Raw genomic sequence first — 15,760 nt, 5'->3', positions numbered from 1 at the left:
TTGAGTTTTGCTTCCCTTTGGTCTCCTCATGTCTGATTTCTCCCAGCTGTGCTCTCCTTCTGTGTCTCATTCCCTTGGTTATTCTCCAGTGTATTTAAGCCTTGTGTTTCTCTGTGTCAGTGTTGTGTCCTCCCTCATGCTTCCTTGTTTGCCTCTTGGTGAAGTTTAGTTTTTCCCTCTCCAGTTTACTTTAGTCCTGTATGATTTCTGTGTGTCAGCAATAAAGCTGCATTTTGAGTTATTCCCATGTGTTGTGATTTCTACATTTTGGGTCCTCTTCCTGCCTGCACACAGCCGATCATGACATATGTCTGATAGAGCGCCTGGCCACACATTTGTATTTTCTGACACAGTTTTTCAGTTAGTGTTTTCTTCCCAGAAACAAACTGTTCAGTCTTGTATCTTTAATGAGAATTCAGGAGCTGTATCAACACATCATTTTTCAGATGTCAGTGAATCACTTCATGGGTCTAATAGTCTATGTTAATCATCTATATTAAGTTTTAATATAGATGATTAATGAAATTTTTAAGATTCTTCTTCTTCTCTGTCTAAAGCTGACTTTACAGAATGAAATTCTCTAAATTGTCTTATTGTGTCTCCATGTAATCTTTAAAGCAATTGTTGATGAGTTTTCTGTTGTATAAATGTTCTAAATGTACTCTGTGATCGTGGCAGGTAGATACCTTCTCTCTGTAAATATTCTGGGCTTTCAATCTCTCTGTGTGTCAGAGGGCATGCAGACTGTGGTCATGCTGTCTGTACTGTTGTTGATTTCTTTGCAAAGGTAAATAAACTGACAAAGAGTTTCAGAGTTTATTACTAATCAATTTTTCTTAGTATTATTTAGTACTTGAATATTATTTTACGATGACCCTAACAGCTTGTAATAGATAACTCCTCATAATAAGTGACGTTCATACTGGGATTTTAAAAAAATATTTTAACTAAGGTTAAGTTTGCAGGCTCTGAAGGAGTGAAGTTGAAAAAAATCTTTTAGGTTGTGAATGTGAGTTCAGACGTTAAAAATAGATTGACATGTCATATCCCCTGTTTCACCTTTTAAGCAGGAAGGACACAAATGAGTGCATCGTGTTGTTTAGTCAGTGGGTATGTTAGTGCTTGCTTCTTTCTCATATGCTGACCACTAGTTTACAGGGTTTATTGTAATTTTGCCTCATTTCACACTAAAACTGTGAGAATAAACTGGGACTTGTTTGGTAAGGAAACATTTGATGCTTTTATTTAATGAAACTAAAGCTTTTATTTTGTGATTCTTCTTTTAGTGCACTGACAGATACATTTATGTCATTTTCTTTCCTGGTGATTTAGTTTTACTCACAAAAACAAACTCTGTAGTATTATTACTGTTTTCATATTTCACATGTCAGATGTTGTTAATAATGGTTCCTTATGAAAGAATGACAGCCCGTATTGCACAGAGGAAGTCTGGATTATATATTTGTTTAAAGAATAATGAATAATCTCTTCAAAATCCATAATTCAAGTGATTAAATATCTGATGTGTGTTTGTAATTCAGGGTTTCAACAAGTTCCTGTGTGTGAACATGGTGACAGTCGGCATGTTGCTGATTGTCCTCTTTGTTCCAGGTGAGCTGTTTGTTCAGTCATTCACAGACATGGAGTCATTTTACAATCTGAACTTTACTAACAAACAAAATCTGAAAGGTCAGTGAAGATAGAGTCAACAGTTTACTAATCATGACACTGTATTTACAGCTGCTTTGGCTGGTTGTTCTGTTAAACCAGCACTCTTCATAACTGCACCAAAGAAGCTGGAAGCACTGAGTGGATCTTGTTTGCAAATCCCATGTAGCTTCAGACCCAAAGAAGAACAGAAATTTAACAGAACAAGAAAAATTTTGGGAGTGTGGATTAAAAACAATTCTGATATTACCAAAATCAAAAACAATGTGATCTTCAACAGTAATGGAGCAGTTAACATCTATCCACTGAGTATTACTGGGAACCTGAGTCAGAGAGACTGCACCACTCTGTTTTCTGAATTATCTACCACATACACAGACACATACTTCTTCAGAGTAGAGAGAGAAACATTCAAGGCAACAGCTGCTTGTGATCCTCTTCAAATAACAGTCAGAGGTGAGTTATTTTTTTTTAAATAGTAATGTTTAATAACAAAATGACACTAAACCACATTCAAATAAGATAAGATAAGATAAGATAACCTTTATTAGTCCCACACATTGGAAATTTGTTTTGTCACAGCAGGAAGTGGACAGTGCAAAAGTTATGAAGGAAAAATTAGAATAAAATAAGATAAGAATAAATACAGTACACAACTGTACAGTAGAATAAAATAGAATAAAATATACAATAAGATAAAAATAGAATACAAATGCTATATACAACTGATTAAAAAATACAACTATGCCAGATAGGATTATTGCACATTAGTGTTATTGCACATTTGTGGATGTGTGTGTTTGATCAGTTAAAGTCTTTATTGTGGACTCTGACAGCAGTGGGGAGGAAAGACCTGCGAAATCTCTCCGTCCCACACCGTGGGTGCCGCAGTCTCCCACTGAAGGAGCTGCTCAGTGCTGTCACAGTCTCATCTCAAATACTTTTCTGTATTCTAAAATATCTTTTTTTCAGCCTAAAAGTTTCAATACAGTCACATTGATTTTCATGATTTACATTTTATTTCTTAACTGTACAGAAGTCTTTCCAAAGCAGTCAGTATGTATCATAGTTTTTATTGTTTCATAACATTTTGAAAACAGTTTCAGTGCGTGACAGGTCCGTACAGAACACAGACTAGTTTAAAGCCAGTTTTAATCTCCGTCTCGCTTCGTGTTAAATGTGTTCAGAGCAGGAATGGACTTTTAACTTCCATTTCTGCATCCAGCTCTACTGTTGGCTTTCAGAAGTGTTCCTGAGCTCATCCAGTGATTCTTTTGACAGAACTGTCTGTGTTCAGTGCAGCTTGACCTGAGGGCATGAGGATCACAGTCATTCAACAATGATTTTAAGATTTTTACAACTTCTGCCAATTTGGTTTAATCTGTATTTTCCCTTCACATAATTACTCCTGACAGGCCTCACTCCTTTTATATCCATGCATGTTAACCCTATGACGCCCTTTGTATCATAACCTCTATCTCATCAACATGATCAATATTTGCTATAATTTCAAAACATTATGGACAAAACTCTTTAAAACTCTCCTGCTTTACAGGTTCTTTGCTTTTAAGAAACAGTAGTGCATAACAGTTTATGCAATACAAAAAAAAATATAATAAATATATAATAAATCTTAATCATACACCACATGATATAGCAAAAAAAAATTGGATTTTGTTATAAGGGTTAATAAACATCTCATTTCCAAAAAAATCTGAATTTTCTGGCTATCTTTTGATGGGTTGGGTCTTACACAGTTAATAATTAAACTTATTTGTAAGATATGAAAAGATGACAAAACAAATACCTTTATGAGATAAAAAGTAATCTGAAATCAAAATCAACTCAATAAAGTAAAATACAAATGATAATACATATCTTAAAAATATTTGAAAATCAAAACAAAAACAATGCACCAGCAAACATGTGACAACAGAGTGGTTCATAATCACCGTGTAAAGTGAAGTGTGCAGTGCAATGCAGTATACTGGATTAGAGTGTGATAAGTGTAGAGTTTAAATAAATTGTTAACAGAACAAATGATTTTACATTAGACAAGTACAGTGTATTATACACTGTATTTATCTTTATGTATTTGCAACATCTTTAAAACCACAGATTCTCCTTGGAGGCCCAATATTACAATCCCAGGTGATCTGAAGGAGAAGGAGTCTGTCACTATAACCTGCTCAGCTCTCACTCCCTGTCCACACTCCCCTCCTCAACTCACCTGGAATCTCACACAAGACTCTCACAACAAAACAAAGGAAAACACAGATGGAAGCTTTACAACTAAAATCCAGCAGACCATCACTCTGTCAGACACACATGATGGAAAGAAGATCAGCTGCTCTGCCAGATATCCTGTGAACCAAGGAAAAGACACCAAGACAGCAGAGACAGAAGAGACTCTCAGTGTTTCATGTAAGATGATCAGAGTTTGTTGTTGAACCTGCCAGCTCATCATGATTTTCGGGATATAATTTATAAGTAATTTTTATTCACAGTTGTACATAAAATTGTTTTAAAAAATGAAGAAAAAAAATACTTAATTTATCCTGCAATGTTTGTGTTAGAGAAATCAAAATGTGAAACTAATTCTATAAATAAAAGTCTAAATGTGATGCAAAAGGGAGCTTAAAATTAGCCCTGGTGGTGGTAAAGATTTTCTGCGTCTGTCCTTTATTTTAACTCTGCTGCAAGTTTTCATCTCCAAGTGCAGACGGAGGTGCAGAGAAAGCATGCCATAGCAATGCACAAGTCCCTACTGAATACTATAATGTAAAATATTTATCGAATTCACATCTTTTTCTCCAGATGCTCCTAAAGACACCTCAGCATCCATCAGTCCATCAGGTTTGGTGTCAGCAGGCAGCTGGGTGAAGCTGACCTGCTCCAGCAGAGCCAAACCTCCAGTCAGCAGCTTCACCTGGTTCAAGAAGAGCAGAGATGGAGCTGTGAAAGTATCTGAAGGAGAGATTTACAGCTTCAATGTAACAGATGGAGGAGTTTATTACTGTGTGGCCACTAATGATCTGGGTAATCAGACATCAGCAGAGATTCATCCAATAGGTAAATGAAGACAGCAGCACAAGAATCAATCATTTATTAATATTAATAAACTGTATGCAGAATTGTGATTAACAGGTTTGAATTTATTGAAGAAAGTTTGGTGAGAATAATGGGAATGCATCCATATGTACAGAAATGAAAGCACTGTCAGGAGGGTCCAAGAGCTTTATGTCATCCTCAGAAAATTCAATCCCAAACAAAAGAAATAAAGAGCCCATAATACATTAGTATCAACTGCTTGCTTGTCTTGTTCAGGCTGCATGCATTGCCCTAATGCATAGAATGCTTTATTTTCTATTGAACTGAATGAAGTGACTTGATATCAATTAGGTCACTCAGAGGATGAAGTAGGGAGAACTGCTTTGCTGACTCATTCTTAAATAGACCAGCAAACAATCCAGCTTCCATTCATTTGCCATTGAGCATTTATTCCATATTTCAGTCATCCATCCACATTGCAGTAAAGTGCAAGCACGTGCAAGCTACTTGAGGGCAATCTGAAGAAGGCAAAGCATTTGACATACACAAACAAACACAGTCAGCAAAAAAAATACAGTCTCCCTACCCACCCGTTCTCCATGTTGCCAGACCGGTAACCAGGTGAATATATTTCCCACTCATTCATTAAAACCTCCCACATGAACCCAAATCCCTGGAATAGACATACAACACCATGCAGACACAACCTTATCACCACAAAGTTTGTGGCACCAACATTGAATATGATGCTGTTTTAAATAAGACATGAAAGTAGTGACTGAGATCATTAAGTTAATAGGAAAGCTTTCACCCTCTTAACAACATTAGTGCATTTGTCACTAACCTTTTTATATCTGCAGGAACACATCAGCCTTTATCATGGGGGGCTGCTGTAGGAGGGATCACTGGGATCATCGTACTCATCTGTATGGTTTTTGTGTTTTGGTAAGACTCTCAGATCAATGTCCAGTCCAGATTTATTCCATCCATGGAATATCGAATTTTGTCTCATTTTTCTTTATCTTGTGATATTGCTTGAAACTGTCAATTGTTTCATTTTGACTGAACTTTAACTAAAACCAGTGGAAGTGTTGAGGTATATTTTTAAGTTTATAGCTTCAGTATTTCAGTTTTTGTATCACTGGGAAAACAAAGCTACAGATGTGAATTTTCTTCAGATTTTATCATAAGATGCTCAAATATTCCACAAAATAGAAACATTTTTTCATGCAAATGATGATATGATACATTTTATCGTTCCTGTGTGTCTGAAGTTCCCTTCGTGAGTTTCTAAGTTATGTAATTAATTAATTCCACAACATTCAAAACATATTTTGAAGCATGTAAAGACGTAAGCATTTATTTTGCCATGACTGTGTTGCTGCGATGCATTCTGGACTGACCTGTTCAACTAAGCTTGTAGGAAATGTTTCAGGTAGATTGCTCAAGACATCATTATTATTATTATTATTATTATTATTATTATTATCATTATCATTATCATTATTACTGATGATTAAAGACTACATCTCTGTAACTTCTAGGCGACTAAAATCAACACGTCAAGCTTCACATCAGGCACAGGTAGGTTTGATGATTGTAGTTTGTGCACTCATAAAATGAAGGCTTAGCGTGACTGTGCTCAAAAGCAGATTTTAGATGTAGATGTTAGTGTCACCTTATTGTATCCTCAAGCTCTTCATAACATTTCAAGTTTGGTGCGTTTTATTTTACAGAATCTGTGTCTTCAAGAAAATGAGGACGGCTATTATGAACAGATTTTCTTCTCCAACCAGAGACCTTCTTTAGACTGAATGTAGGACAGCAAGTAGGCAACAGTGTAATACAGACAGGTAATCAGGGTGCTTCGGTACCTATGTAATTGGCAGGCTGCACATCTGGAAAGGCACCATCACTGCTGATACATATTACAGCAAGATGAATCACATAATGTATCTATTAAACCTGCTTGAACTCATAGTAAAAGAATCTGGGTGCTGCACTGGTCTGCCTGCAGTCCAGACCTTTAACCACCTGGAAACATTTGGCACATTTTGAAACCAAAAATATGACAAACCGAACACTGTTGAACCGTATGAGACAAGACTGGGACAACATTCTTTTGCAAAAAGTTACGCAAATGCTCTCCTCTGTTCCCCGAGTTTTACTGACTGCTGTTAAAAGAACAGGAAATGCTGAATGTCTCTGTTTTTTGGGGGGGAACATGTTTTGCCATCAAACTCAGTATGACCTTTTTCTGTCTCTTAAAATAGTACTTTTCCTGACTTTAACCATTTGATATGTGTTCTATGTTCTGCTGTGAATAAAATATCAACTTATGAGATTTGCAAATCATTTAATTCTGTTTTCAATTTACATCTTACAGCATCCCCATAGTTTTTTAGAACTGGGTTTGTAGAAAATTGCTACATTGTATAAATTGCACCCATGAATTTAGATTATTATATGTTGTTTCAAAAAGATCCTGACTTCAGTACCATATTTGTTATAGTTTACTTTTATTTATATCTGCAGATGTTGTCAGTAGGACACTGACTATAGCACACTGTAGCAGAAGCAAAGGTAGATTTAGGAACTTAAATGCTCACTTTTATATGAAAACATGATTTACATGAAAAACACTTACCGTGTAAAAGCAAAACATATGAAACTTAGAGTGACATGTAACATATAACAACTTATGTAATGTAGAGTTAAATATACGAGTGGCAGAAGGTGCACTCTGGTGAACTATGCAGAAGGTCAATCTGAAAAATACAGGAGACTGCAAGTTGGTGGCAGGTGAGAATGCAGCTAGGCAGCATCAGTAGTCTGTAGGATGACTTTTACATGAAGAAAAGAAATCAAGTGAAGGCAAGGTTTAAATAGTGTAAGTTCAAAAAAGAATAATGTTGCACAGAGTTCATGAGTTTTAGTTGATTGAGCTAAATGTGGTAAATTACGTAAGAAACATAAAATGCAATTAAACTTCCTGTTTTTCAATTTTACTCTATTGGCAAAGCATTGAGGATTTCTGTGACTGTCTTCAGTAAAAGCTGTTTGTTCTAATATTATCAAAATCAAGTGAAGGAGAGTTTTCCTCCAGTTCTTCTTTCCATTTCAAGATAGGTGTGAGTCTGTCTCTTCAGGAAGCAGCCTAAACAGCAGAAAATAAAGATGCACATTATGATGAAACTTAGTTTTTGAAGCAGAAACCTGGACCTTGTTTAGACTTAGTGCAGGACAGCACGCAGCAGCAGGATGTGATGTTTTAACAGCTCAAAATTTGCAAGGCTAAAATAAGCCAGTGCAGAAGAAATGAGTGTGGAAATGTATCGCACAAATGTTGTACAGAGAACTGTTGTTTTGTAGTTCATCTCAGGGAACCTGATAAGAATCAGGATGTTTGTGTCCGATCCATATATAGTTTGATAATGGCAGTGAACTAAAAGAAAAACAAAACAACTCTTTTAAATGAGGCATTAAAGTGATGTCACACTAGCAGTTTACTTCCTGTGAAATATTTTTGTTGTGTGCTTCCTATCTATGTGCATTTTTCTTATAGAACATATTACATGTTTTAAATTCCGCTAAAATGAAGATGAAGCACACTTATTATTTTTAATGACAGGCTTTGCATGTAATTGAAACATAAATTCTCTTTTTGTATTTATTGACCTCAAATGTTGTGTTGGGCCAACACGTTCTCACTCCCAACTCGTCAAATGTGTGACGCATGGTCAGGCTCTCTCTGCTTCACTTATCGACGCGCAGGGTGCCCCCCTGGCGTCGAGAATTGACGTGCAGGGTCCTCCTATTGAATACTATAGAGCTCCCTAATCGTTGTTTATTGACGACAAGAGATTTCCGCGGAAGAGCCTGTTGTTCGTATATTTATATATTTCCGAAATCACATTGTAGTGACGTGTACTGAACACAATATATTATATAATGTAAACAACTACCTGAGAAACAGCAGATACAGCAGATAAATTAATTATAGGCTATTACTTTTGTATCGTTTATTGCATTTATGGAGGGAGAGGTGTATGCTGGGTAATGGTACAGCTAGCAACTGGGTGACTTTATTCACCCGCTTCGGCTGTTATCAGTCCATACAATGGGGGTTATTAGCAGAAATCAGTCCCATAGATGTGGGCCATCCACCTGCTAGATTGTTCAGAAGGTTGTTATCATCCATCCAGATGGAGGATCACTAACAGGAGCGTGGGAAGACTCCAGAATCCACTCTGGCTGGAATCCGGTGGATACAGCAGTGTTACAGGTAAGACCATTTAAACGGACAGCATTTATAGAATGACTATTAAAAGTCAGCGAGTGTCAATAATGTTAATGTGGTTATGTTAGTAATACAGCGAGTGCTAATATAACAGCTTTAAGATGCATTTGTAGATATTATTACGTGTTTTACCGTCTTTATGGTGCTAGCTTAAAGTTACGGTGTAAACGTTAGCTTATATTGGAGTAAAGCTGTTACTGTTTAAACGATGTTGGGACAGAAATATTAGCTTCTGTCATGACTGATGAAGTTACTAGTTAATAAAGTTTCCAGTAAAGTGATTAATCGCAGCCACAGATTAACAGTAAATATCCCGATTAGCTTCGATGCATCTATAATAAAATATGTGCAAGTTTCAGTGCTTCGTTTAAACTGTATGATACTTATACTGACCCAGGGTCAGTGTAAAATACAATCCTAGCTGTGTGAACAAAGCCTGGCTCCTTTAATCCTGCATGACAAACCTCAGGATGCAGGTTATTATTACTCTTTCCTGCTGGCACACCTGTCACACCTGAGAGTCAGCTAGAAACTTACAGTGACGTGGACATCATGCAAAGACTGCCAGACTCTGTAATACTGTAAATGATCAGTGACTCAGGTTAACACTAAACTTTAAACAGTCCCTCTGTGTCTCTGTGTGTGCTGAACATCTGGAATCAGATTGAGTCAGGCTGCATCAGCTGAATGTGTTATATGTAAATATCAGTATTTTTTATTCAGGTGTGGGGATAATATGTAAGACTGCAGTGAAGCGATGTACCAGATTAATCCCTGGCCAAAGGTATCGTACTTAAATCAGACTACTGATCCAGCCACATCAGACTTTTGTGAGGTCTGTTTAAAGTAGAATTAAAATGAACTGCAGGTTCCTGAGAGGTGGACTGTGAGCACAGAAACACATGTTCATACATACAGCTGCAGCAAGCTTACATTAATTTTAAATAGATTTGTTACTCTGATGTCTGTGTCTCTGTTAGTCCTCTGACAGACTGGTACCTGTCCAGGTGTGCTCTACCTATGACTACTGGGACAGGCTCTGGCTCCTGTAATAGAAATTTCTATTATTCTCATTTAAAGTATTTAAGTGCTTATGCATATGCTTAGTTGTGACACTGTTATAGACTGTTCAGTGAAAGTTTCTAAAACTAGATGAACTTACTTCAGCATCAGCAGTTTGAGAAAACAACTCCCTTTACAGGTGCTGATAAGGCCAAGGGCACAAAACAGCGTAACCATTGATCCGTTAGGTTTCATAGCGAGGTGCGGGAAGTGTGGTATGATCAGTTTGTAACTTCCTCCCTCTTCCTTGGAATGCACAAAGGAGTGGGAGCACCAGTTCTGTGGCAGAGCTGACATGACTGAACTGTGATGTTTGATGTGTGTTGGCTCTCCTGCGCGCAGTAATAAATAGCTTGATCACAGCTCTTTCTGTGTTGCAGACTTTATTTACAAAATTCCACGATACCCCCCACCCTCCCACTGTGAACCTGAATTGAATATTCAGAAGAAAATGAATTAATAGACTGACATTTGTTTAAATACTTCTAGAAATCTGAGCTGTTGTGTCCTTGGATTGTGTGGTAATAATATTAGAGCTGGCAATCTTTCTTACTGAATCTCTACTGTGAGTCATGTTACCTGAGATTAATTCTATGTTTACCTGACAGCCTGGACACATGTGCTGTGTGAAGGATGTAAATGAAATCAGATCTTAACTGCTTACATTTAAGGAGCCTGGTCATATTTAATTGTAATATGAACCAATGATTTTCTGATTGCTGATTCTAAGAGAGTCTTTGTGGAAATCCTGTTTGGCTTTTTGTCATTTTAATTCTCTTTTCTGTTTGCCAGAACAGTTCTCCACAGTCGCTCTCCACATGGGTCAGTGGGACCACGCAGCACTCTGCTAATGTGTGGACTCTGACCAGCAACATCCAGCAAGACCCAGACAGCGTTTTCTATCTCCCAGCTGGAGTTTTTTGTTTGTCTGTGACTGGAGAGTCACAGATTTTTGTTGAGGCTGGAGGAACAGCCTCACACTCGCAGAGGTAAGTCAGTTTGCAGAGATCCCTCCCACCCTGGCTTTTATGTGCTAGATTTCTTATCTGAAACAGTAACATTTCAGTGACTGCTGCTTATACCACAGGTTAATACACGCTACTGATCCCTGATGGGAGAATCATCACCTCTGCCAACAAAGAAGCCTGGTGGATGTTTGTTTACAGTCTGATGATGGGACATCATGCTCTGCATCTTCAAAGTTTGTCTCTTGATTATTATTCATACACAGTAATGTGAAGTATGCTTATATCTAGTATAACGGGACCAACGTGGTGCTCTTCATTTATGGAGGCTGTTGAGTCTGAATGTTGGATGTTGTGTATCTCTTGTTCTCTGGGCTTTGTTGTCCTCAGTCTTTTTGCAGGATCAGAAAACAAAACCAGGATGACCGTAAATGTTTCTTCTCCAATTGGATGATGATAAGACTGTGACACGGGATGCCACCTTTAGTCTTGTGATGAAGCAAAGCTCAGGAAAAAGTGTGATTAAATGGTACCCACATGTGTGCTGCTGAGAAGGATGTACAGGGGCACCTGCAGCCAAATCCAAGCCTCCTCAGGTTAGTTGTAGTTGCAGAATGCTTTAGGACTGAGACAGCTGAGGCATCAAATGTTTGATTAAATGGATGAAAAAGAGAAGTTTCTTCCCTGTAATTATCACTTTTTAAAATCTTTAGCAACTTCAAGTCTGTCAGCGTGCTGAGGTCACAGAAACAAGAAAAGCAGCTTCAGACTTCAGAGTGTTGTTTACAGTTTTCTGTCATCATGATCTCCCCTGAAGTTTATCACTATTAGGCAAGCAGTAAGTCCACAATACTGTAATGATGATTCTGACTTTGGTCACGGTTGCATAATATTTTAATAATATACAACTATTTTTTGTAATTCATATTTTGTCTGTTAATCAAAAATTTACTTTGTGAAATTTGTATTTGAGAATGCAGAATGTGACAATATATTTTTGTTCAACATTTAATTTCTTTCAGTTGCAATTGTTAAATGAAAATATTTTTTTTTTTTTTCAATTTAGCAAACTAATTTATCAAAAATATATATACATATATCTGTATTAGTTTTAATACATTAATTTCACACCTGTATTGAAAATACTATATTGTATTCATACAGAATCAGTTTGGTATCATTGTTTGTCTGTTCACTGATTGTTGAAACTAAGAGCTACTTTGATCTGTGTAGATCTAAAGTATCCAAAGTTGAGCTCTAATGTTTCTTCACCCTTGTGTGTGTGATATCTGATTTCCTACATGCTGGCAGAGCAGAGCGGCCGTTTGTGCTCACAGATGGTGACGGTGTGGAGAGACGGTGGTGTTTCCTCAGAAGAACTAGCAGAGTCACAACGGGCACGAGTCCATCTCACCACCTTGACTTGCTGACTGATGCTCGTCTGCACTGCACAGAGGAAATCAACTGACCGAGGTTTGTCCAGTGACGTGTTATGAAATGTATATTTGTTTTATGCTTACAGATATGTTTTTCTTGACAGAGGGGCTCTGCAGACAAAGCAGAGAAAATATGTGCTTTACATTTTACTGTGATTTACTGGGATATTTGTTGCCTGATGTTCAGCAGGAATGGAGAAATAGAATCAAAGGGAGATGTTTTTGATGTTTTTGTGAGTAAATCTTCAGTATTATTTATTTGCTTGGTTATTTTAGGAGTGTTTCTGAGTGAGGGAGAGAGGAGTCATCATCCAGGTAAAGTGACGTGGATCAGTGGATACACTTGTCTCCGCTTTAAAGGAGACACTCTTAGAGAGAGACGATCCGAGTCATCCTTAAATGTTAGTGCTTTCAAATACACAAACATTTTTAAAGGACAAAAACGAACATCCAACTTTGACTGTAATACAATTAAATCTTTGCATGTGTGTTTTCAAACTCTCAGATGGGCAGGATATCAGTCTTGGACTGTCTAACCTGCCGGAGCAGTACTGAATGATCACCACACATGAGCATGTTCCTGCAACATTCAGCATCTGATCTGCCATCTGTGTGCTTCTGCTTTTGGTAAGTAGAGTTACCTAACTACAGTAACTCTATACACATGCCATCCATTTCTAACGGCCTGGTTACTTCCTGTCAGTTATTTTAGAAACCATGTGGTCACCTGACCTAACACTGTTTCTTCTTCTTCCCCTTAATGTTGAAGTGTCAAATGTCAAACAGCTGGAGAGGAAACTACACCAGTGTACTGGGATGTTTCACCAACACGTGCCAGACGCTGTTCCTTCATGGTGACATCACCAGAGACAGTCCCGCCCACCTCAGGACCTCTCCATTGATCATGATGATTATAATAATGACAGCGAGCGGAACTAAGACTGTAAAAATCCATAACCAGAATGTTTAGATGCTTTCTAATTATTAATGAATACTGAGAGTCTCTTTCTGTGTTTTGTCTGGGTTTTTTTTTGTTTTTTTTTTACCTCATTTGTTACTAACAAAGTTCACCAAACTCACACAGTTTACATTCTGTATGCTTCCATCTTTACCAGCCACACTCTTAACTGCAATTAAGAAAATAATCCTTAGAAATCTTCGTTTTTCTCTTTTGTAATTGATGATAATTCAGTGAATATACTGCGCTGCTTCCTTTTGTTTCATCTCACATTGCTTTAAGTTTTTCAGTGTCCAGTTATTTTTTACTGCTGTTTGAATTCTCTGTATGTTTGACCCTGTAGACTGTTTAATGGACTGCTTGTCTTCCTGTTTGTAACCGCCGCCTGTTTTTGACTAAAGGTTTGGATTTCTGACTTTAACACAGTCTCTGCGTGTCCTCCCTTTGTGTCCTCTTCCTCTGTGAATGTGTTGCATGTGTCACAGATTCATTTATTAACAGCTTTCCCACAGTGAATTGCATCAGCATTCATTCACAGCACATTTCAGAAGGATTCAGATTAATACAGTGATCTTATAGTCAGAATTATCCTGACAGACTGCCACTGTAAATTGTCTTTCATCAGGTAAATTTTAAAGTTCAGTATTTCAAAGCAGGAGTTATGAAGAATCATATTGGCATTAGGACTGTAACAATATGTACTTACAAAGTCAAAGTTTTTTAATTATGCTAGAATATTGGAAGACAATCAACTTTTAGTATTTTCTGCATATTAATTATACTGAAATAGAGATGGTGAGCCTAACTGTACAGAAGCACTAAATAACTGACAATCTAACAATTATTGGCCTGAGCCGTCATGCACAGTGAGTCTGATCCTGTGCTGTGAGAGTCTGACAAGCATGTTTCTGGTCAGTTTGGAAGAAATAATATCACAATGTTGATCTTTTTTTCAATATTCCTTCTCTTTTACAACATAAACTGTGATCAAAGCTACTTATGTTCACAGCATGTAATAATAGTGACAGTCCAGGGCATTGTGCTCTGTTGAGCTAGGGTTAGGGTTAGCAATTCAGACATATGTAATCAATCTCTTGCTGGATATAACAAACACCTAGGAATTCATATTATAATTTGATTTTCATGAAATATTCATATTCAGTATCAGTCATTTTATATTATAACCACGTATCCACCCAGGCTCATGGTGGGGCAGGGCTCTGTCCTGGGATGCTTGAGTGAAAGGTAATGTACACCCTGACCAGGTATCCAGTCTGTCACAGTTGTTTTCAATATTTGGTTCTAAAATATGAGTGAAAACAAAAATCCAACTAGGATTCTTGCATATGATGGATGAAGTCTGTCTTTGACTGTATTGTCCAGCTGATCCATCAAACCCCAGCAGGTGAACCTTATTCATGACATAACAAGGTCATAATGTAAAAAATTAAACAGCAACAGTCTAAATCTAAAGTGCATTCTAAACTCCTCTTCAATAAATTATATGGATGTGCAGTGAGTCATTCAGGACTGTAAAACGTGAACTACAGAACCCAGAGTCTTCACCATTAAATCTCTGGTTGCTTCATTTTTCTATCCCATATCAGATACTTTAAAGGTTTTAGTAAAGTTGCATTCTCATGGTGAGGCAAAGTGCTTTATGTGTGTGTGCGTGTCATGAACGGCTGTAAAAGCCCTTTAATTACAGAACAAAGCGGGGTTTGAGTTCGAGTTACGGCAGACTGTCGCTACTTCTAAACGGAACGCAGCCTTCCTACGGCGGACAGCTAACAACAGGAATCGGACGCGCGGTCCACCCTAGTCCACAGCAACCACCATAGCAACAGCCTAGCATGACCTTAAAAACATATTCTGTCTTCATAACTATCAAAAACGTGAATGATTTGTAAAGTGTGAAAGTGTTACAGCTGCAGAGAGCTATGGCGGCATCTTTGGAAGCTGTTTACATAGCTAATAATATACGATGTAACCATGGAGACAGTCAGTCACGTGAGCTAGCATGTTTACTACAGTGAATAAGGTGATTGTGTGCACAGCGTCCACACGCTGCAGAGGGTAAAGACATTACTTCAATATTGTTTTATATTTATGTATATTTGCCTTCTGTTGACCATCACCTCAGGTTCACCATTACAGTTTCAGCATACAAATGCACACTGTCTAAATGTGAACACATTCAAAAAAATCATGTCTCACAAATAAGCACAGCTGTTCATGTTTGTCATTATAGTTTTATTTGTAATAAAATTGTGAACTTCAAATTGTTTATCAAGTCAAAGAACATTTGACAAGTCTGAGT

General features: G+C 37.3%; 1 protein-coding gene and 1 long non-coding RNA gene across 4 annotated transcripts; both read left to right on the top strand.

The window, feature by feature from the left end:
- The first annotated feature begins 1,541 nt into the window (after positions 1 to 1,541).
- Positions 1,542 to 6,791, top strand: LOC120441995 (vascular cell adhesion protein 1-like). 2 transcript variants are annotated; one of them, XM_039617698.1, is made up of 7 exons: positions 1,542 to 1,611; positions 1,741 to 2,124; positions 3,787 to 4,092; positions 4,486 to 4,740; positions 5,580 to 5,664; positions 6,264 to 6,303; positions 6,456 to 6,791. In XM_039617698.1, exons 1-7 carry the CDS (start codon positions 1,569 to 1,571, stop codon positions 6,531 to 6,533), a joined length of 1,191 nt encoding a protein of 396 aa, XP_039473632.1. In that variant the 5' UTR covers positions 1,542 to 1,568; the 3' UTR covers positions 6,534 to 6,791. The 2 variants fall into 2 exon arrangements, with proteins under 2 accessions (XP_039473632.1, XP_039473633.1); XM_039617699.1 differs by lacking the exon at positions 1,741 to 2,124 and having other exon boundaries at positions 6,456 to 6,784.
- Positions 6,792 to 8,957: 2,166 nt separating this feature from the next.
- On the top strand, positions 8,958 to 13,732 carry LOC120441783. Of its 2 annotated transcripts, XR_005614277.1 has the most exons (9): positions 8,958 to 9,004; positions 10,874 to 11,070; positions 11,169 to 11,282; positions 11,437 to 11,642; positions 11,760 to 11,884; positions 12,358 to 12,519; positions 12,759 to 12,883; positions 12,988 to 13,109; positions 13,252 to 13,732. It is a non-coding gene; the product is annotated as an uncharacterized LOC120441783 (long non-coding RNA). The 2 variants fall into 2 exon arrangements; XR_005614276.1 differs by having other exon boundaries at positions 11,169 to 11,642.
- The last annotated feature ends 2,028 nt before the right edge of the window (positions 13,733 to 15,760 follow it).

This window comes from Oreochromis aureus, linkage group 9 (genome assembly GCF_013358895.1).
Source record: "Oreochromis aureus strain Israel breed Guangdong linkage group 9, ZZ_aureus, whole genome shotgun sequence".
In the NCBI taxonomy this organism is placed as follows: Eukaryota; Metazoa; Chordata; class Actinopteri; order Cichliformes; family Cichlidae; genus Oreochromis; species Oreochromis aureus.
The sequence above is the reverse complement of the archived record's forward strand: the minus strand, read 5'-3'. Positions and strand labels throughout refer to the sequence as shown.

Bases quoted from the DNA above. Each gene is read 5' to 3' on its own strand.
- LOC120441995 (XM_039617698.1), top strand. From the start codon at position 1,569: ATGGTGACAGTCGGCATGTTGCTGATTGTCCTCTTTGTTCCAG. The intron at 4,741-5,579 runs GTAAATGAAGAC...TTATATCTGCAG, and splicing joins AGCAGAGATTCATCCAATAG to GAACACATCAGCCTTTATCA. The intron at 5,665-6,263 runs GTAAGACTCTCA...TGTAACTTCTAG, and splicing joins TGTATGGTTTTTGTGTTTTG to GCGACTAAAATCAACACGTC.